Source organism: Schistocerca nitens, chromosome 8 (assembly GCF_023898315.1).
Source record: "Schistocerca nitens isolate TAMUIC-IGC-003100 chromosome 8, iqSchNite1.1, whole genome shotgun sequence".
In the NCBI taxonomy this organism is placed as follows: domain Eukaryota; kingdom Metazoa; phylum Arthropoda; class Insecta; order Orthoptera; family Acrididae; genus Schistocerca; species Schistocerca nitens.
In genome coordinates, this window is record NC_064621.1 from 486,204,591 (window position 1) to 486,227,572 (window position 22,982).

At 38.7% G+C, this 22,982-nt stretch overlaps 1 protein-coding gene across 1 annotated transcript in view; it reads left to right on the plus strand.

The window, feature by feature from the left end:
• LOC126198725 (A disintegrin and metalloproteinase with thrombospondin motifs 7-like) overlaps window positions 1–22,982 on the plus strand; it is a 673,695-nt gene that overhangs the window by 594,410 nt on the left and 56,303 nt on the right. The window contains exons 11-14 of the mRNA XM_049935245.1: window positions 495–628; window positions 4,947–5,067; window positions 10,855–10,981; window positions 11,071–11,188. Of these exons, the coding sequence (XP_049791202.1) occupies window positions 495–628; window positions 4,947–5,067; window positions 10,855–10,981; window positions 11,071–11,188 (500 nt within the window). The remainder of the gene's footprint in view (window positions 1–494; window positions 629–4,946; window positions 5,068–10,854; window positions 10,982–11,070; window positions 11,189–22,982) is intronic.

The following is a 22,982-nucleotide window of genomic DNA, read 5'->3' on the forward strand; positions in this document are numbered from 1 at the left end:
TTGTTTTTCGAACTGACTTCTTAGAACTTTGAAGATAAGATGCTCTGACAACATCCTCTTCAGACACTTCATGCCTCTGCCATTTCAAGCATACATCCACTGATAGCAAATTGACTATACCATCATGGATGTTTCTACTTATGGGGGATCACAATTAAACCTTAAATGAAACAAAAGTTGCACTGAAGTTACAGATTCACTCTTAGCAAACTGCAGAACACAAAATACTTTACACTCAGGAATCGCCTTTTGAGAATATGGTGCTGCAAGTGTAAAAACAGCAAAACAGTATTTGCATGTGCACTTATCTGAAGCTATTTGAGTTACTCTTTAAATTGTGACCATGAAACAACACAATAAAATGTGTACAATTGATACTACTAAAATTTATAACCAGGACATTCTTTTATGGATACAGCATACATTTGGACAACGTCCATACAGTATTTACTGAGTAAGAACAGATTGATAAATAAATACATTATGTGCTCCAGCTGAACCTTGTGTGCTGTACTGCAAACCAGATGAAGGGGACACTAGAAATGTTGTTTTCTGGAGGGAACGGGTACTAGATGGAACACACTGTGACACTGAATCAAGGGATGTGTGCATTAGTGGAACCTGCCGGGTAAGTTTTATGTACCTTAGTTGAACCTTCTTATTTTAAGGCTTTAATTTTAATCAGTCTGTGCACTAATTTTTTATAAATTACAACACTGAAGAGTCAAAGAAACTGGTACACCTGCCTGATATAGTGTAGGGTCACCGCAAGCATGCAGAACTACCACAACACAACATGGCATGGGCTCAACTAATGTCTGAAGTAGTTCTGGAGGGAACTGACATCATGATCCTGCAGGGCTGTCCACAAATCCATAAGACTATGAGGGGTGGTGATCTCTTCTGAACAGCACTTTGCAAGGCATCCCAGATATGCTCAATAATGTTCATGTCTGGGGAGTTTGGTGGTCTTCAAAAGTGTTTAAACTCGGAAGAGCTTTCCCTGGAGCCACTGTAACAATTCTGGATGTGTGCTGTGTTGCATTGTCCTGCTGGAATTGCCCAAATCCATTGGAATGCACAATGGACATGAATGGATGCAGGTGGTCAGGCAGGATTCTTATGTATGCATCACCTCTCAGACATATTTAGACATCCCATATCACTCCAACTGCACACATCCCTCACCGTTACAGAGCCTCCACCAGCTTGAACAGTCCCTTGCTGATATACAGGGTCCATGGATTCATGAGGTTGTCTCCATGCCCATACACATAGATCCGCTTGATACAATATGAAACAAGACTCATCCAAACAGGCAACATGTTTACAATCATCAACAGTCCAATGTCAGTGTTGACAGGTGTAAAGCTTTGTGTTGTGCAGTCATCAAGGGTACACTAGTGGATCTTTGCTCCAAAACCCCTTATAGATGATGTTATGTTGAATTTTCGCACGCTGACACTTGTTGATGGCCCAGCATTGAAATCTGCAGCAATTTGCGGAATGTTTGCACTTCTGTCACTTTGAACAATTCTCTTCAGTTGTCGTTGGTCCCTTTCTTGCAGGATATTTTTCCAGCTGTGGCGATGTCAGAGATTTGATGTTTTACTGGATTTGATATTCACGGTACACTCATGAAATGGTCGCACGGGAAAATCCCCACTTCATCGCTACCTCAGAGATGCTGTGTCTCATTGCTCGTTCAATGACTATAACACTACATTCAAACTCACTTACATCTTGATAACCTCCCATTGTAGCAGCAGTAATCAATCTAACAACTGCACCAGACACTTGTTGTCTTATATAGGCATTGCCAAACACAGCACCGTATTCTGCCTGTTTACATATCTCTGTATTTGAATACGCATGCCTATACCAGTTTCTTTGATGCTTCAGTGTAGAAACACTTTGATAATGTGTAATCTAATCCAGTAACATGAAATAAGTTGAGATTATTTAAATATAAAATGATGTGAATTATGTTTTTAGACTTTCACATAGACAAACGAGATAAATGAAATTATACAAGCAGACTATTAATCAATATGATTTTATCAGTTGAATTAGATTCAATGAATTGAATGGAACTGACTCAGTGTCAGAAAGTAACAGTAGAAAGCATCAGTGACACTTAAAGTTTGAGTTAGATCCAAATGCTATGGCAGCCAAATGGACAAGGCAGCTGCAGCTGATAAAGAGGATCAAGTTACAATTCAAAGTCTGACACCAGTTTTCCTCTGTACAAAATATTCTTTAGTGTGATTTTGACTAGGTTCAGCTGCTTTCACCATTATCTAATTCATATGTTATTGCAGCATAGATTGAATTCTCTCCCTATTTCTGTAATATTTCCTCCCCATTTGTCTTATGTGGGCACAAAGTGCTGCAGTAATAAACAGCAGATGTTCAGTCCCCTACTATGTCTGCTCCATAAATCTTTCATATTATTTTCCTCCTTAATACTCTGCCAAAGTCATTACTTATGCCTCATATAAAGTGTTTTTATTTTATCGTCAAACACTAAGGGGTATAGTTTGCTTCTTAACATTTCACAGTCATTTGGTCTTTTATATATAACTTACTGGAAGTAATGGTATCTAGTGTAATTTATCAGCGGCTGTTGTATTATCCTCTTTTCCTGCAATGCAAATTTATGGCATTAAATAGTCCCAGGTGAGACAGAAGTCTGCAATCAATGCTATGTGACATAAAATGAACTGTCCTTTATAATTATCCGGGCTGTTATGCCGTGGTCGGTTGATGAATTCTGTGTCAATTCCCAATGTTTCATCTCTGACTGCAGGAGACATCTTCAAGGGGGTCCGTAGCTCGATGCAAGGTCCAGTGGGTGTGTTGGACCTTCCATCGAGCTACAGACCCCCTTGAAGATGTCTCCTGCAGTCAGAGACGAAACGTTGGGAATTGACACAGAATTCATCAACCAACCATGGCATAACAGCCCGGATAATTATAATGGACATGATATTTCCAGCTGTGAAAGTCTACATTTTAGTATAAAATGAACTGTACTCTTTCTAGATGAAACTCCCCAGTTAACCTTGCATAACCTCATTACTAGCCACTTCCATTTTGAAGTGAAACTGAAAATATTTCTCACTGGTGGTCTTACACTGTCAGTACTACTGCCATTTGTATTTCCACTACTTTTGGACAACATTCAAACAGTAGTTCAGCACAGTACTCACTCACTTTCACAACCAGTGGGTTTTTTCTATATATTTACCCAGTCCATTCTTTGTTATTGCACTCTGGCAGCTGTCTGAGTTGAGATGTGCTGTTTAATGCTACAGCCAACATAAGTGTGGATTTGATTTATAGTGAAGTGTTGAAAAGAAAAATTAGTTCTATGCAGCCAGGGCAAGTGGATTTTCTTTTCACTGAGGTATCAGGGTACTGGTGGTGGTGGCGGTTAGTGTTTAACGTCCCGTCGACAACGAGGTCATTAGAGACGGAGCGCAAGCTCGGGTTAGGGAAGGATTGGGAAGGAAATTGGCCGTGCCCCCTCAAAGGAACCATCCCGGCATTTGCCTGAAACGACTTAGGGAAATCACGGAAAACCTAAATCAGGATGGCCGGAGACGGGATTGAACCGTCGTCCTCCCGAATGCGAGTCCAGTGTGCTAACCACTGCGCCACCTCGCTCGGTCAGGGTACTGGACATTACACAAAAGTCTTGGTTCATCGTAAATTATTACTTGTAGAATGTGTGTGAAGCCAATAGTATCCAATTGCAAGCAAAGATGGCAAACATATAGAGCCTGTCTGAATGTGTAAATATTTAGGCTAAATAAAAAAAAATTGCAATCAAACAAAGTAAATAATATCATTACTGGGAAAGGCACATGGAATACCAGTTTGATGGGAGGCATCTACAAAAGTAGCATGCATTTGCAAAGGAGAGCATAAGCAAGAAACAAGTGTGACCAGTTTTAGAATACTGTTACAGCATTTTGAGTTCTTAATCAAGTAGGTATGACAGTGAAAACATTCGTAAATGCACTGCTAGTATCATATTAGGTAAGTATAGTTCAGGTAAGTATACTCAGGGAACTTAAATGACAATGTTTGGAGAAAAGGTGAAGTTTTCAGTAAACCTGTGTGCTGTGCCAATATAGAGGACCAACATTCATTGGAGACTGCCCAAAACTTATACCGTTGTCCTCATGTATCTCATGCAGAAATGATGAAAATAAGACAACAGAGATCAGAGTGTATTCTGAGGAGAGATGATATTCCCTTATTCCTTTCACAAATGGCAGAAGAAACAAAATCACTTCTGTAGTTGTACTGTACAAATTATTTTGACATTTATATGTAGATTTGAGAAAACCAAACTGAGGAAAAATTTCCTCAATAAAAGATCAACACTGTTGTAGTACTGGAACAATAGAAATTTTGAAGTCAAAAGTTCTAACCTACTGCTTTTGCTATTCTTATGAAGTAACATGCATCAACTACACTACCAACTTGTACACATGCTGTGTTCCAAAGACACAGCTGGAAATATTGGTTTTGCTAGATCACCTTTCCTGACAAGGAAACTAAAGTGTGCAGGGTTAGATCAGTAAGAGATGTGGAACTACTGCTGCCATTACAAAATTAAATAGACAAAATACATAGGAAATCCATTTTACAGTGGTCACCTCAACAGAGAATGCAAGTACAAGTGATTTGGCGATAAAACTGTTATGCAGAATGATTACCATACATCTCAATTGGAACAAGGCAGCCATTTTTTGTGTCTTAATTGCAACTTCAAAACTTAAAAAAGTGCCAGATTGTAAACAAAGAATTAGTTCCTCAGAAAAACTTTAGTTTTCCCAGACTTAATGTTTCCTAATTGCATGTACTCTGTCTTTCAATATAGCCAACTATACAAACACTTTATTGCAACTTTATCATGTTGCTTTTAATTGCAGCATGTTGGTTGTGACTGGGGCATTGACTCAAATGCAAAAGAAGATCACTGTGGTGTTTGCCTTGGTGATGGAAGTCAATGTAAGACTTTTCATGGCGTGTACAGACGGGCGGATGTCACTGGTGAGTAATGACTTGGTAAGAACATTGCCAACAAGGTTATGTAACAGAATAATAATGACAGTGTTATGAAAAGGATAGATTGCTACTCACCATAAAGCAGAGATGTTGAGTCTCAGATAGGCACAACTTACACACACGCATGACAACTATCTCTGGCTGCCAAAGCCAGACTCTGGCTTCGGCAGCTAAAGACAGTGGTTTTTTGTGTGTGTGTGTGTGTGTGTGTGTGTGTGTGTGTGTGTTTGTCTGTTTTTGTTGTCTGATTGACAATCTTTTTTATTGTGCCTATCCAAGACTCAACATCTGCGCTATATGGTGAGTAGCAATCTATCCTTGCCAGTTGCAACAGTCTTTTATGTGTGTGTTCTACCACCGCATGGTGAGTATATTTTTTTATCTATCCAGTTAAATAAATCTATCCTTTTCATAGTATTGCCATTATTCGATTCTGAATTTTCCATTGTTAGAATTATAATGAGATTCATTTGGAGACTGATGACATCAGCAGTTAAGTCCCATAGTGCTCACAGCCATTTATTTTGAATAGAACTGCAAAAATATATTTCTTGGAAAATAATGTAATATGATAATAACAGATTTGTAGAGAACTGTAATTATATCTGATAAGCACCAAACCTTTTAATAACTTTTATTTTAAAGAGATGTAAGATTTGGCTGAGAAATAAGATCTGATAGGTCAATAAGTAATTTCCAGCACTTATAGCAGATTAAAATACATTATGTAGCCAAAATCCTTCTGTTACCTCACCAAATGCGGTTTGGATAATATCATACTATGCATCTGAAAGTGCATATACACAAGCAAGCAAAAGATCATTTTGTTTCATATCAGTGGAGTGAACTGAGTGAGTCTGAATGGGCACAATTTTAAAGATCCACAAATTCAGGCTTTTTGTCATCAGAAGAATAGCACAGGAATTAGATGTATCCAGGAACATTCCTGGCAGTGATATTATGCAGTAAAACACCAAGGAGACTGACTAATAGTGTTCTGGTGGCTCTTGACCTGCATGTGTTGATCTCAGACTCTGAGATTCAGCAGCATTCAGATATTGACCAGGATTTTATCAAGCATAGCTCTGCTGAGGTTTGGCACTGATCATGTGTCTCTACAGACTCAATAGTTCCTAGCAGACTGTCTGATTAAAATTCCTTTTTAGTTGACACGTCATGTCTTCTAGCTTAGTTACTTCAATTAGAGCTCTCAGTGTCACATGCAAACAGTTTCTGTTTACTTATTTATCTCATGCAACATTTAAGTTTTGTGAGATAGATTATTGTTGTTGGAATGTAAATGAAATAAGATCAATTATGATACAGCAGGGCTGTCAGAAGTACAGTAAAAAACTTAGGACCGTATAGACTCTCGAGTCACATTAATGTGATCACTTGTCAAAAGTCTGAAGAACCACCTTTCCAGCACAGACCACTGCAAGACATGCAGGAAGAGGGTCAATGAGGTTCTGGAAGGTACCAACAGGGATGTGGAGCCATGCCAACTGCAGTGCTGTGTCCAGCTGCACTAGGTTACTCAGTTGAGTATCCATGATGTGAACAGCCTGATCAAGGTGGTCTGACGGAGTCTCGATTTGGTTTAAATCCAGGGAGTTTAGTGACCAGGGCACTATGGTAAAGTCATCTCAGTGCTCTTTCAACTATGCACATACACTGTGAGCTGTCTGACCTGTTGCATTGCCCTGCTGGTAGATGCCATCATTCCAGGCAAAAGCTGCATTTAGGGATGGACATGGTCCCCAAGAATGGATACGTATACTTGTATTGATCCATAGTGACTTCCAGAATGATGCGATCACCCAGGTAATGCCACAAAAACATTTCCCAGACCATTGCACTCCCTCCTCCAGCCTGCAGGGTGCCAGCCACATGTCCAATGGATCATAAAATGGGAGTCATCCGGAAAGGCCACTGTCGCCACTCAGTAGGATATCCAGCTGTGGTGCTGACATGCAAATTCCAGTATTTGTTGTTGATGAACAGCAGTCATCATGGGTTCATGAACCATGCTGAGGAGGCCCAAATCCAGCTATGTTCACCAAATGGTCGCTGAGGAGGCACTGTTGATAGCCCCTTGGTTCATCTGGGTGGTCAGCTGCTCAGCCGTTACACATATGTTCACCAATATACAACTCCACTGCCATCATTAACCCTTCTCATCTATGGACCATGATGCATCGCACTTCCCCTTCAATGCCAGTTTTGGATAGCACCAATTTGCCATGCACAGTGTACTTGTACTTGAACCACAGGGGCACACGAACAGTTTACAAACTGACATGTTTCGGAAATGCTTCCACCCTTGGCCCAAAAGCAAATGATCAAGACCTTGAGGACATCAGATAAATCTCTCTTTTTCAGCATTACGACAACAACTGCACTGTTTTCCGCATCTCCCTGACACTGCTAGTGCTGCAACCTGCCATCTGTGAGTAGTTATTGCACATTGACGTTGAACATCGCAGGTGGTCACATTAATGTGACTGGCCCATGTAGAATTAAAATCACAACACATGTTTTATTACAGAGAACCAGAGCAAGAAGGAAATTCAGAGATAGGCTTAACTGTAAACAACAGAATTAAAAATGTTACCCTTACTAAAGGAATCTGAGAAAGGAAATATAGTCCATGCAAAGTATTCAAGTCTGAGCACCAACAATCTCATGCTCTGGTGAAGAGTCGGAAGACCTCTATGCAGCAGATTCCACTATAGGATGGTAATGCAAAATTTTATGGCAAAATGAAGACAAAAACTAAAAAAAGATACTCTTCAACAGGAAACTTCTCATGTCATGCCATAAGTGACAGAGGTTATGTTAGTAGAATTTGCAAGGACAGAGTGGCTGTCCTTAACACATCATTCAACAAGAAAAATCAGTTAACAAGGAGCAAATGGGAATAAAAATGAAAATGATTATATTTTATCGAAGAATAAAGTAAATACATTCAAGTTTTATGTCTCTTGATCATAAATTTGAATTCTAATTAAAAGGGGTAGTCATCAACAAATAATAAACAGCAGAGCATAGGGACAGTTAGTGCAGGGGACGAGGCACCTGTAGTTGGTTATCACAAGGCTAAAGTTCTGGAGGCTGTATAGGGTATACAGCTGATAATCTCCAGTGCTTTGCCCTTTCAGTAACCAACTACAGGTGTGTCTTCCCCTGCACTATTCACCCCAATGCTGTGCTACTTGTTACTTGTTGATGACTTCCCCTCTTCATGGAACTGGAGTATGGGACAATGAACATTGGGGGCTTCTTTGTGTCCTTGTCTGTGTGACACTACCAACAGTCTAAAGATGCTGCTTGACTGCAATGAAACCTGTTGTTAAATATTCATCACTAACAGATGTTTTCAGTTCGATTTACCATGAATTTCAGTGGCTGTGACTGGTCATATTATAAAATTGTAAATGAATATAAATTTTTTCTCTCTTGACAGCAAATTATACTTTTGATACAAGTTTTGATTGTTAAAGCCATCTTCTTCAGATCATAAAAAAGGAAACCATGAAACATATCCAAAGCAGTGCTTACACATGCTGTGTCACTCTTATTTCCAGATGAAGTGAATAAAGCCATCCAAAGTATGATGAAAGATTATTCCACTATTCTTTTTGATATGTCAGAGTAGGAGGAGACGTTGAGGTAATGCTATCTCCGATCTTAAAAATGAAAATTCGGTAGCTGTAAAAAGTATTCAAATCCTACAATGACATAATTATTTAATATAAGAGTGGGTTGGGTTGTTTGGGGCAAGAGACCAAACAGTGAGGTCTTCGATCTCATCGGATTAGGGAGGGATGGGGAAGGAAGTTGGTCTTGCTCTTTCAAAGGAACCATCCCGGCATTTGCCAGAACCAATTTAGGGAAATCACGGAAAACCTAAATCAAGATGGCTGGACATGGGATTGAACCATTGTCCTCCCGAATGCAAATCCAGTGGCCTAACCACTGCGCCACCTCGCTCGGTATATTTAATGTAAGACTCTGCATCTTCATTGAAGGTCAGAATCTTGAGTAGCGCTTATTTTAGAATGTAATCCATTCCTTCATTTAAACTTACCATTTTTACTATCTGTCTCTTTTGATTGTAGATTCTGCGTAAAAAGAATTCGTTAAATAGCTACCAGTACTTAAAGTGCAGTTGTGAGAAAATATGAAAATACATATTTCAAGACAAGTTAAAGTCATAGTATTATTTCTGTCAAAAATGATTTTCAGTGCTGAGATTGAATTCATCTACTATTTTTCAGCATAAACGCTGATCAGCCAGAACAGTATGACCACCTTTGGTGTGCATAACAGCAGCGATGTATTGTGGCATGGAAGCAGTGAGGCCTTGTCAGGTCACTGGAGGGTGTTGTCACCACATTTGCACACATACAGTTCACTTAATTCCCGTAAATTCTGGGGAGGGAGGCAATGAGCTCTGACACCACATTCAATCACATCCCAGATGGGTTTTATCAAGTTCAGATATGGTGAGTTGGGGGTCCCCACATCAATTGGAACTCACGTCTGTGTTCCTGGAACCAGTCCATCACATTCCTGGCCTTGTGGCATGGTGCATTATCTTGTTGAAAAATGCCACTGCTGTCAGGAATCATGATCATCATAAAGGGGTGTACATGGTTGGTAACCAGTGCACAATAATCCTTGGCCATCATGGTGTCTTGGCCAAGCTCCACTGGACCCATGGATGCCCACATGAATTTTCCCCAGAGCATAGTGGAGCCACTGTCAGCTTGTTTCCGTCCCCAGTACAGGTGTCAAGGAGCTGTTCTCCTGGAAGATTATGGATTCACACCCTCCCATTGGCATGATGAAAAAGGTATTGGGATTTGTCAGACGATGCAATCCTCTGCCACTGTGCCAATGTCCAGTGCCGATGGTCACATGCACATTTCAGTCACATTTGCTGGTGTTGTTGTGTTAACACTTGCACATGCATGGGCCATTGGCTGTGGAGGCCCATTGTTAGGAGTGTTCAGTGCACTGTGCATCCAGACACACTTGTACTCTGCCCAGCATTAAAGTCTTATGTTAGTTCAACCACAGTTCACTGCCTGCCCTGTTTTACCATTCTGCCCAGCCTGCAACATCCCACATTTGTAATGATGGGTGACCCCTCAACATCTGGACATGACTTCATCTTTGTTTTGCTGTGTGTTGGAGACACACACCACAGAACTCCTTGAACACCCAACAAGTCCTGCAGTTTCCGAGATACTCATGTGAGCCTCTGGACCATCACAACCTGCCCTCAGTCAAACTTTGATAGATTGTGCACCTTCACATTCTACACATGGGCAGCATGCTCACTGATTCAACATACACCATGCACATGTCTGACTAGCAGTCATTCCTCACTAGGTGATGTTGTTATTGCTTGGATGGATTTATATTGATAGTACGTCGGTGATCATAATGTTCTGGCTTATCAGTGTATGCTCTGTGACAGGTTAACAGTGTGCCGAACCGTATCTCATATGCTGTAACCTTACTCATGAACTATGTGGGGGAGAGGAGAAGCCTAAGGCAAGTTGAAACTTTGAGATGGTTATTGAGGAGTGTTGGGTAGCAAACTGCTGTGAAATATGTGGTTGTGGTTGCCACATAAAATCAACTTCTTGTTACAATTAACAGTTCCAATCTTTTGTCAGCAATTAATGCTGTTATTGTTCCTTTTTACTTTCACTTTAAATTAGACTTTGAGTAATTATTAATTATTTCTTACCTCCTTAGGGTACAAGGAGGTGGTAATAATTCCTGCTGGTTCCAGAAACATTCGTGCTGTAGAGGAAGGGCCATCAAGAAATTTTGTAGCTGTTGCCAGTGCTACAACACATAAATATTACCTAAATGGAAACAAGTAAGTTCTCAGAGATTCATTTCATTCTGATCTTTCTGTCGACTATGGAACACCTTTATCCTATTAATTCTAATATATATTTGTTTCAGTCAGATTGAGAGATCAGGATCTTTTTCAATCCATGGCACTGTTGGTTTTTACGAGCGCCACAATGAAAGAGAAAATATTACTATACCAGGCCCAATACCTGATGACATAAAGATATATGTAAGTATACAGCATTCAGAAAGACTTAGTCCTACTTTATACAAGTCTTTCAGTTTGATTCATTTAGTTTTTAATAGCTTAAATCATGTTCATTGAGACAGATACCTGGGTGTCTGTTCACACTTTCGTGCATCCATCAGTGTTGCCCACAGATGGTTTATTTCACTTTTGAGAGAATGCAGAACCTCACAGGAATCATATAAGGACTGCTAGATGAATGTGGATGAGTCTATAATAAATCATCTTCAAACAATGCTTGTGGTTTTGTTTTCTTACAAGCAGCATTGTTGTGGGTATAGGAACCCACATACATCCACTTTCACGTGCTTCTGAATTATCATCACTTGTTTAGGAAGGTACACCCTACACACCATGATGATGATAATGATTGGTTTGTGGGGAGCTCAACTGCATGGTTATCAGCGCCAGTACAAATTCCCAACCTTTGCTCAGTCCAATATTGCCACTTTCATGAATGATGATGAAATGATAACAACACAAACACCTAGTCATCTCAAGGCAGGTGAAAATCCCTGACCCCACCGGGAATCGAACCCCGGACCCCGTGCTTGGGAAGCGAGAACGCGACCGCGAGACCACGAGCTGCGGACCTCCAACACACCAGTCCATGATTTCGTATCTTCTCGAAGTGTGATGTAGTGACATCTTGCAGTGAAAAAATTGTGCAACATTCTTTTACTCTGATGTCTTGCACTATTTTATCTCATTTGCAGCCATGTATTATGCCTCCATTGAAGAAGAGCTGCAGTCTACTTTTCCACGTAACTGGATCTCTGTGAAACTTATGTAAAATTCCACTTATTGATCACCTTATGCCTATTCTGCACAGCCTCAACTTCTAGTTGCTCAAAGTTGATTTATTAATTTTTGAAGTAAGTTAATAATTTGGGTGGCTGGTCACATTTTCACAGCACTTGCTACGCTGAGATAGTGACATACTGCAGCGAGTGACAGCAATGGTCGAATTTAAATAACCGGTTTTATTAATAATAATGTTCATCTTTTTTGGTGTTCTTATTTGTTGTGTGTTGATGGCTTGATATCAATTTCCTTTGTGTAATTTAACTTTTTATGATCATCTATAGTTTGATTGAGTTACTACTTCAAGAATTATGTGAAAACTAGTGGGCTTTCTGCAGAATAACACGTATATTTTCAATCATCTCATTTGCAATACACAACAATAAAACATGCATAACTCATTATCCATCGTCACACTTAAAACTCATACTACCAACTGCACTAAAACAACTTCTAACAACATGCAGCAAAGAAGTTACTATCATATATTGATCTATTGATGCAAAATACTCTTTGGAACATACATTTTATAAATAAAATTCAAATAAATATTGTTGTAATCATCATTGTAATATTACATTAAGTATTTATAAAAGTTGGTATTTAAACATTGTTGCTTAGCTATGTAGTAGTGGCTTTATGGCTTTTATGTTTCCAGTATGGTATCACTCATTTCATATGATCCAAGATCGCTTAGTACATTTATCTCATCGTAACCAGTTTTATTCAATTGCCCCCCAAAAATTTTGAAAGTATAAAATACAAAATGGGCTCTGAGCACTATGGGACTCAACTGCTGAGGTCATTAGTCCCCTAGAACTTAGAACGAGTTAAACCTAACTAACCTAAGGACATCACAAACATCCATGCCCGAGGCAGGATTCGAACCTGCGACCGTAGCGGTCTTGTGGTTCCAGACTGCAGTGCCTTTAATCACATGGCCACTTCGGCTGGCATATAAAATACAAGAAAAGCTTTTGTACAAATTAATAAAACTGGTTATGCCAACAAGTTTTGGAATGTAACAAGTCAATATTCATTGGTTCTTCAATACACGATTTACAGCATTTTAACTACCGGTACCTTAGTATCATTAGTTCATTCAAAAGAGTTCAGGAGCAAAATTTTGCTGTACAAAGTTCTTTTCTCACAAATTTTAAAAACAATTTCAAAGTCTGACCTTTTACCTGTTTTGTAGCTCTCAAATCATTACCAAATATCATATGTATATGGGATAAGCAAAAGGATGGCACACATAACAGTGATTTTATCATATTTGCATGACAGTAGAACTTGTATTTCATGAAAATGTCTGTATACCAAGATTTATAAATCTATTTTTAATGGGAGAAAGATCATTGATTGGTAATGCCCTATGATCACAAGTAAACATCTTAGTCCATATACAGTTATCTGAGGTGTTTTAAAGAATGTATAGCAAAATACTTTTGATCACAGGACAAAATTAGTTTACCTATTTAGGAATTTATTCCTTTTTCTCAGAACACCAATGAAATGTTTTTGTAACAACATTTTCGAATGTCTTACCTCCAAACTTACCCTCAGCATATAAAAACACGCTATGACAAAAATTATTTCTTACCCTACTTTGCAGGAATTTTTTATACCTGAAATGACAAATGTTGGATGGGTAGTACTGTCAGATAAGATCATCCACACAAGCTGTGATGACATAAATGGGATAGACCCTGAATAGAGTGCATAGTGGGAACAGAACCCGGATAGGAAAGAGTTAGAATAGAATGCACTAGAAATTAAGAATGGATGCACACTGCTAAGGAAGGTACCACTAGCCACATTATGTGCTTACCAAAGTTAGTGGACCCCCTACCTATTCTGTGTGCAAAATTATCAATTTTATCGATCATTTTGTCCTTTAGTCTCTGATTGCTATAAACATTTTGCATTAATACCACCTAATAGATTATACAATAACATATGAAAAATTACTGTTCAAGTCTTCTGTATTGTGTCACAGGATGAGATATACAAAATAATATTAAACTTCAGAAAAAATATCTGCCATAGTAAACACAAGTAAATTATATACAGCACAAGACATTGCAGTTATTTTGTGAGAAATAGTGTGGCGCTATCCACACACCCTCCCCAAAACTAGTACACAAGAAAGGTTAAAGTTGTATTGGATACAAATAATTCCAGACAGCAAAAGGAAGAGTTATACTGAGAACAGAATAAATGCTCATGAATTGATTGGGTCTTGCACTTAAAGCTTCACCTTTTCAAATAGTTAGTTATTTGAAACATTACTCTAAACATTGACAAATAACACTATAAAAAACTAATTACTTCTCATGAAAGAACATAATACTCGTAAAATACAATAATGACTTCTTTACAATCTGTAGAAAAGTAACACAGCACAAGCAAAAATAATAAGTTACCACATTTAAATTGTCTGCACAAAAACGTATGAAAACTGTAACCACTTTGTTCTTTACATACGGTTGAAAAAAATTTATTTCTACAACTTTTTTGGAACAGTTACATATAATTTTTTTTTCTTTTCTTTCTCTTTCTGCTGCAATTATGTTGCTTTCCAGAATGAAAATTGTTACCATTTACTGTATTATGTTCCTTATGATGATAATTGTTACCATTGTGATTACCGCAAAATGTGTGTGTCTATTACACAGTTTTTTACAACTCTGACCGAAATTTACTTAAAAATCCTTTCTCAAAGTCTGCATAGGTTATGTCATTGTTGGTATACTGATTTGCCCGGCTTAATGCTTCACCTTCCAGGAACTTCTGAACAGACTTGTTTTTCATAACAGCGCTCATATTAGACACGAATTATCTTTGCAGAAAATCTACAGGGTGTAACCAACCTTCACATGAAAAGTATTTCACTGGAATGTTGAGAAACATTGTTAACAAGATTTCTATTAACTATCTCATTAGACATTTGTTCAACTTTGTTATACAAAACAGAGAAACTATTTTCTAGGCTACTGGTTTTATTGTTGCTTAGTTTTATATTTTCTACAAATTTGCTGTATACTGTTTTCACCTGATCAACAGACCTACTCTCAACAAGTGCCAGTTTAGTGTCAACATTAGTTTACAATTTTGAAATTCGATTATTTGCGTTTTTGTCCACAGTAATTATTTCCTTATGCACTTTTTCAAAAGCAATTTTGTTTTTCTCCCGGTCTTCAATGATCTCATCTTTGACTTTCCGACTTCCGACTTCAGTATTAAATTTAAGTTCAGTTTCTTTCATTTTAGACTTCACAGACTCTACTCAAACATCTAATCTACAATTTTTTGATACATTTGAGCTGTATTTTTGCTGAAGCAATCAAATAATGTTTCTATTGACTGACCGAGTTTTGTGCACTGGTCCTTACTTTGTTGTTTATGATTTTCAAGTTGCTCATTTATTTTTGCAAACTGATCCTTATTATCATTATACATTTTTATTACCAATGACAGCACAGTACTTACGTCATTATTATCATCTTGTTTTAATTCATCAGTTTGTTTTTCCTGTCTTACAGGTTTGTCATTATTGTTTTCTTCTTCCTGTTTCACAGTGCTACTTCAGTCTCCCATGTCTGTTTGACCCCTACTGTTCCAGATTCTTCAGTGGCTTTCATTGTTAGTAATTATATAACAAAACACTTCACCAATAAGAAAAAAAAAACAATAAAGAAAATATTTCCAGTACTTAGCTTTGTTGTGGGATGTCAGTGTTGTTAATTGTTCACCTCACTTCTTATTTTTCATCTTTTTCTTCTTATGAACTCCTTTCTGCTGCAATTGTAGTTGTTTTGTAGCTGTGGTTCATATATGGGCAATTGTTCACATAAAATTTTCACAATATATTTTAATTTGCACAAGGAGGAAAGCCCAACAGAGGATTCACACTTCACTTTCAGAAAAAGCCAGACGATGTCACCATTTCTGACCATCCAACCCAAAGCTGATTTATTAATTTTTGAAGTAAGTTAGTAATTTGGGCGGCTTGTCTTGTTTTCACAGCACTTGCCACACTGAGATAGTGACACACTGCAGCGAGTGACAGCAACAATCGAATTTAAATAACCAATTTTATTAATAATAATACTCATCTTTTTTGTTGTTCTTCTTTGTGTGTTGATGGCTTGATATCCATTTCTGTTATAACCAGGAATAACACAATAACCTCTTCAGTCTGGTTTATTAAATCACAAATCACTTTTTAACAATTATGTTAGCCAAGTGTCTACCCAGGCTCACACTCAGAAGTAATGCAGAATTAAAGTTTGGTTATACCAATGTCCGAATGTGCATGGTGGGGTGCATGTCCTGTAATTATTCCCAAGTCCAGTGAAGTTCAGTCTCTCCAAATGAAGTCGCAAGATTTTCCGCCGAGCAGCCAGGTAACCTTGAGTGGTGCGGCGAGTCATCCACAAGCAGCTGGAACACGGCATACTGCACTTCCCAATGAGAACTGTCATTCATGGTGGCGGCCGGGTTTATATAAGGCTTGCTAGTTAATGGAGCCATCAGCCGGGGTCGCTGTTTTCCAGGGAAAACCAATCGCAATGTTTCCTGGCGTAGCCAATTGCTGTGTGCTGACAAACGCGCACGCGCGAAGCCAGCTAGCGATGGTAGCCGCAAGCCACCCGGAGAAGTGCGGCCAGCGATCTATTTCTCGGCCACGTCAAGGAGCGTGCGTGTGAAGATGGCCAGCGGTGGAAGCAGCCCAGAGAAGTGCAGCCAGCGATGTATTTGGCGGCCGCGTACTGGAGCGCATTGTTCGGTGTTTGTTAGAAGTGGTGTATACCACAATTTCCTTTCTACATTTTAACTTTTTATGATTGTCTAGATGATGATTGAGTTACTACTTCAAGAATTATGCAAAAACTGGTGGACTTTCTGTAGAATTACACATATATTTTCAGTATCTCACTTCAGAATACAAATCAATAAAACACACATCTCATTCTCCATTCTTGCACCCCAAACTTGTACAACCAACTGCACTGAAAACAAAGATTTTCTTCTAACAGCATACAGCAAAGAAATTAATATCATATATCAATCTATTTAGCAAAATAATCTTTGAAACATACATTTCATAAATAAAATACAAATAATTGTTTACCTTTTTGAAAAGTCATAATTATTGTTGTAATTACATTAATTCGTTATAAAAGTTGCTATTTAAACATTTTTGCACATTTGCAGTCTGGAATCATTCATTTCGTATGATTCAAGATTGATTACGACATTTATCTCATCATTACCAGTTTTATTAGGCTTCTGTGCTTACCATGATAAGCATCACCATAAGCTTCATATTAGTCTTCATTCTTCTCAAACTTAATTCTATATCCTGGTTCGATTGGAAAATGTAAAGGTTTTGCATCCATCATATTGTATTTCTCTAAAATTCTCTTCATGTGTGCAGACTGATTTATTTGGATACAGTTGTCAGAGTTCTTGATTCTTAAGCCTAGAAACCAATCAATTACAGTGATCTGGAATCATTTATCCAACTGTTCAATAAATTTACTTCTTGCATCAGTAGAGCCCATGGTGGATCCATTCTTAACACAAAATGCAGCATCAGGTTTTCACTACAGGACATACATGCTTCTGAACAGCTCTCTCATAAATTACAAACACTAAGGAATTTAACAAGACACTCATATCAGGGTTTTGAGGCCTGCTGTAAACCGTACAGACTCTCCAGCAATTTATGTACAGTTTCTGAGACATCATCAAAACCCTCTGGTTGATACATATAAATTCCCTCCTTCAAAATACTGTCCTTAAATCAAATTGCTTTTTACACCAATCATGGTGATTTGCAATGCTCAGCACGGCTCTCATAATCTTAGATTTTGCTACAGAGCTAAATGTCTCATCAAAATCTATTCTAAAAACTGAATATATCCTTTTGCCACCAGTGAAACCTTATATCAAACACTTAATTATTTGAATATAATTTTGTAGCAAACACTCATTGATTTTCAATCACCTAATTTGTTAGATCTGTAAACTAGTTCCGTGCTTTATTTTTATTCAGAGAATTCACTTCTTCCTTTCTTGCATTTTTCCATTCTTCAGAGGTTACTGACTCCACTGCTTCTTTGTAATTCCTTGGTGTCTCACAAAGAGGCATCATTCTGATCTGATGGACTGAATCTTCACAGTAACATAATGGTTTCTTCAAATTCCATCATTTATGTGAATTGTGTTGTCTGCATTTCTTGCTTCCAGGTTGCTCTCAACTTGTCCCTCAGTGCCATACAAATGGTTGCTAACCATTTCATCACTCAGAAATACATCTTGATTCATACATTCCCTTGACTATCCTCTTCAAAATCAAACAATGGAAAATTCAGGATGGATAATAACACTATTGTGAGAAGGATACATTGCTACTCTCCACATAGAGGAGATGTTGAGTCATAGACAGGCACAGGAAAAAAATTACTATATATTTCAACTTTCAGCCAAAAGGCCTTCTTCTCAAGTAGAAAAAACACACATTCACATTAGCACAATTAACACACACATTATCACTGTCTCTGATCACAGAGGGAAGGTTTTTTGGCAGAAAGCTCACATGTACAGCAGCCTTTTTGTTGTGCATGACTGTGACTCAACACCTCCCCTGTATGAGTAACAATCTGCTCTTGTCAAAGTCAACATTTTCACATTCAGTTTCAGTAACATATTTTCATCTACGTCTGACATATCAACAACCAACCCTTTTAGTCCTGTGAGTATGTGACAATTGTTTGAAGTTGAATTTTACATCTCTGCAAGTGCACACACATGGGTGCGCGCGTGCGCGCACACACACACACACACACACACACACACAACTTTTTCCTGGAAAATAAACATGAAATCCACACTAATGATAACAAACCACACATTCTTTTGAAGATTTAGCATCAAACTTCAATTTTTTCATGAGAATCAAAGCACAGCATGCCACTCCAAATATCACAAAATTATTAAAACAATGTTCCTTCTTCAAAAATATCTCAATTGGAGTTTTATGTTTAATTTTTATGGAGTCATTTCAATTCAGAATGTATGTTGCAACTACAATTACTTCACCTCTTAATGCTTTTGATAGGTATTGAGCAGAGCATATCCAAGGATGTGCCATCTCCCATACGAGTCTATTTTCACCTTCACCAACCACAACCAATTTAGTATTGGAGGGCAGCGTGGAGGGTAAAAATCGTAGGGGGAGACCAAGAGATGCATACACTAAGCAGATTCAGAAGGATGTAGGTTGCAGTAGGTACTGGGAGATGAAGAAGCTTGCACAGGATAGAGTAGCATGGAGAGATGCATCAAACCAGTCTCAGGACTGAAGACCACAACAACAACAACATTCTGCTGAGGAGTATATGGTGCAGCAACTGAGTGTTTTAGTCCATCTGAGTCAGGAAACTTATATACATCTTCACTATGGAACTCTTTGCCACCCACCATCATTTTTTTCACAGTAATTTCTCCTTTAGTCTTTATTGTTTTAATAAAAAGTGGTAACTTTTCTGTGGTTTTCATCTTTGTGTTGCAAAAGTTATGTTACCCCAACAACTGTAAAAATAGTATTTAAAAACAGCAAAGTATTGATGACATTGCATTTTTAAATTTGGGCTAGTGTTTGGGCAAAGTTTTATGGTATTGGATGCTAGTGTCTGCTGGAAACTGTTATTTATTGACTAGGTTAGAAATTGAGGTTTTTTCATTTTGTTGTTTCCATTGGTCCATATTTCTTTCAATCACAAGTTATGCTTAGGGTTTTCTCCAAGATACTTAAACTGTAGAACTATGTTGATTTTGTAATAGCTTGTGCAGATTTTTCATATGCACAAGGGTTTCATGAGCATGATCTCAATTTTCTTGAAGGAAGCAATTTTTTTTGGAGACTGTTGATCTGGTCATAAACTCCTTCTTCCATATCAAGAGCTAAAAGAGGTAAATCATCTGCAAACCCCTAGCAGTTTGTTCTTATTGGGAGTTTAATCCCATTTTGATTTCAGATGAGTTTTCTTTTTTGCTAAATCTTTGTGAGCCAATAGAGGGCTACATTAAAAGCAGTGGGGATCATTTATCAGCTTGTCTGGCACCATTTTTCATTATGAAAGCGTTTGAGATATCTTTCCCAAACTTTACCCTGGAATTTGTGTTGGTTAAAGTTAATCTGATAATTTTTATTATTTTTGGATGGACACTATTTGATCTGAGGATTTTTAAAAATGGGGTCTATGGATACTATCATATACTTTTTGAAATCTATAAATCAAATAATGAGTTGTATGTTTCTGTACTTGTATTTCTTTATTAATTTCAAACAGAGAATTTGGTCTGAGCAGCTTCTGTGGGTGAAATCCTCCTTGGTATCCTCCCAAGTTGTGCTTCCAGAGTGCATCAGGTTCCTGCATGGATTAGATCTTTTGTAGATGCTTTGTAATCTTTTAGTTCTCTGATTATGAGTTCTACCTCGTTGATGGCTGTAAGTCAGTTAGATCAGGGGTGGTTAAAATGAATGGTGCAGACAGGCACAGCAAAAAGACTCTCACAATTAAAGCTTTTGGCCATGGGCCTTCGTCAATAATAGGTATACACACACACACACACACACACACACACACACGACTGCAGTCTCAGGCAATTGAAATTAGTGTGGTTTCAGTTGCTTGAGACTACAGTCGTGTGTGTGAGTTTCAAAGCTTTAATTGTGAGTCTTTTTGTTGTGCCTACCTGCGACTCAGCACCTCTGCTATATGGTGAGTAGCAATTTTCCTTCTCATAATATTATTACATTCCCCTGGATTTTTCATTGTTAAAGTTAAGTTTGCAAGTCTTGGTGATTGAGATTCAAATTCTATAATCAAATCATAATAAATTAACTCTACCGTGGAGTAGGAGTTATTGTGTAGATATGATTTCAGTTTTTGTTTAAAGATAAATTTATTATCTGTTAAATGCTCTACATTACTGAGTAGGTGGTCAAAGATTTCTATGACTGAATACCTCATTCCTTTCTGTGCCACATCATGGCTGAGAGAAGGATAGTGTAAGTCATTTATCCTTCCAGTTATGGATATTACTTCTGTTTCTGAACTTGTGATCAACAGTTCACAACAAACTTCATAAAGGTACAAATCTATTATTGTCAGTATGCCCAGTTATTTAAAGAGGTTCTGGAAAGAATGCCACATATTATCCTTGTTACCTACTTCTTTGTAACAAACACTTTCCTTGTTGTGACACACAGCACAAACAAATATTGATTTTTGAATCTTTTTTATTTGATACAACATACAGCAGCACAACGTACAATAAAATGAAACTGGCCAGAGGTGATGCAAAGTCAGTAGCATAACAATATCCAAATCTTGAAGGCTTCACAATAGTTAAAGTTGTCAACACTCTGTAAACTGAGTGGGAGGCCCACATTGTCCTTGATAATAGACAAGCGTAGACATCACTGGCATTGGCAATGTTAATTCTGAGTCAGCACACACAGCTGGTGCTGCAGACTCACTCTGGATGTTGATGGTTTAGCCTCTGGTGTCAACCCTACATTCCTAGCTAGCAAGCATAATCTCTGTACGTGGGTAACATCTGTGGTGTGTTGGCACAATAAGTCGCTCGTGCAACCAGTGGAGACTACTATTATGGAGCGAGGCAAAAAGCAAAAGGTAGACCGGTCCAGTGCTACATGGAGAATGAGGTGGGTGACCTCCAGCTCTTCTGCAATTGTCTCCTGACTGCTCTGGTTACAGGAGCTCCTAGTGTGCTGGCATCTGAATGTAAGGCTGAGAGTGACCCAACCATCTGTGGTTTCATCAGGTGGGCAAGGGGGAAATGCAGGTTAGGCTGTGAGCACCGGAGGCAGTGTCATGATGTCAATCCTGGATGGCAGCCACTCCTCTGGTGCACCCTCAGGGGACGTCCTGTGGTAACTCAATCTGGAGCGTTGATCTGTCCCTCAGTGGGGAAGCCAACAGTGAGGCCAGATTCGCCTCTTGTGGCTATGGTGGCGTGGAACAACTAAGAGTGGAATTGGCGGGGGAGGGGGGGGGGGGAGGGGCAGGAAGCTCAAGGATGAGCTCTTCTTCTGCTGAAAGGCAGGAGAATGAGATGTGGTGGTAGGATTGAGGAGAAAAAGACTGCAGGCACATTTGAACAGTTGGAACTGGTTCTGGTGCTGGGTGATGGTCCAGTCTTTACTATCAAGTGTCAAAACTCAATGCCCCATTGCAGATGAATGGTGACTGGAAACCACCAATCTTTTCGACCAAACCCCTGGACCCAAACCCACATGCCAGCCTGAATCTCAGAGAGGAGGGAGGAACTGGGTGCTGGGTGCTGGCAGTAGTACATGTGGGGAGAGAATGGGGCCGACATCCTTGTGAGAGCACTGATGGGCTTTTGTCAACCTGTATGAACTTAAAGTAAAATGTCATGGTATCTTCTGTTGAAGCATCTTGGATGCACTTCTTCATCTGTTATTTGAATATCAGAATGAATCTCTCTACCTCTCCATCGTAATTGGGTTAGTAAGGAGGCTAATAGATGTGCTACACTCCATTTTAGTGTAGAAATTCTCAAAGTCCTTCAGCCAAAATTACGGACCTTTTACAGTCACTGATGTCTACGTCAGGCCTTCAGTAGTGAAAATCTTCAACAGTGCCATCACCATGTATTCTGCCATGGTTGTATTGAAGTTAACCTGAAAAAAGCTTTAGTGATGATGAGCCATGCATTATTCAGGAATGGCCTGCAAGATTGAGGTGCACTTATTCCCAAGGTTTGGAGGGTGCTGGCCTAGGTGAAAAAACCTGACATGTGACTGCCTGTTCCACACATCTGTTGCTAATGGACTAGGCTGTCTATTTCCTGGTCAATGCCTGGTCAGTAAGCAGGACACTGAGTGAACAGCTTTGTCCTGGAAGTG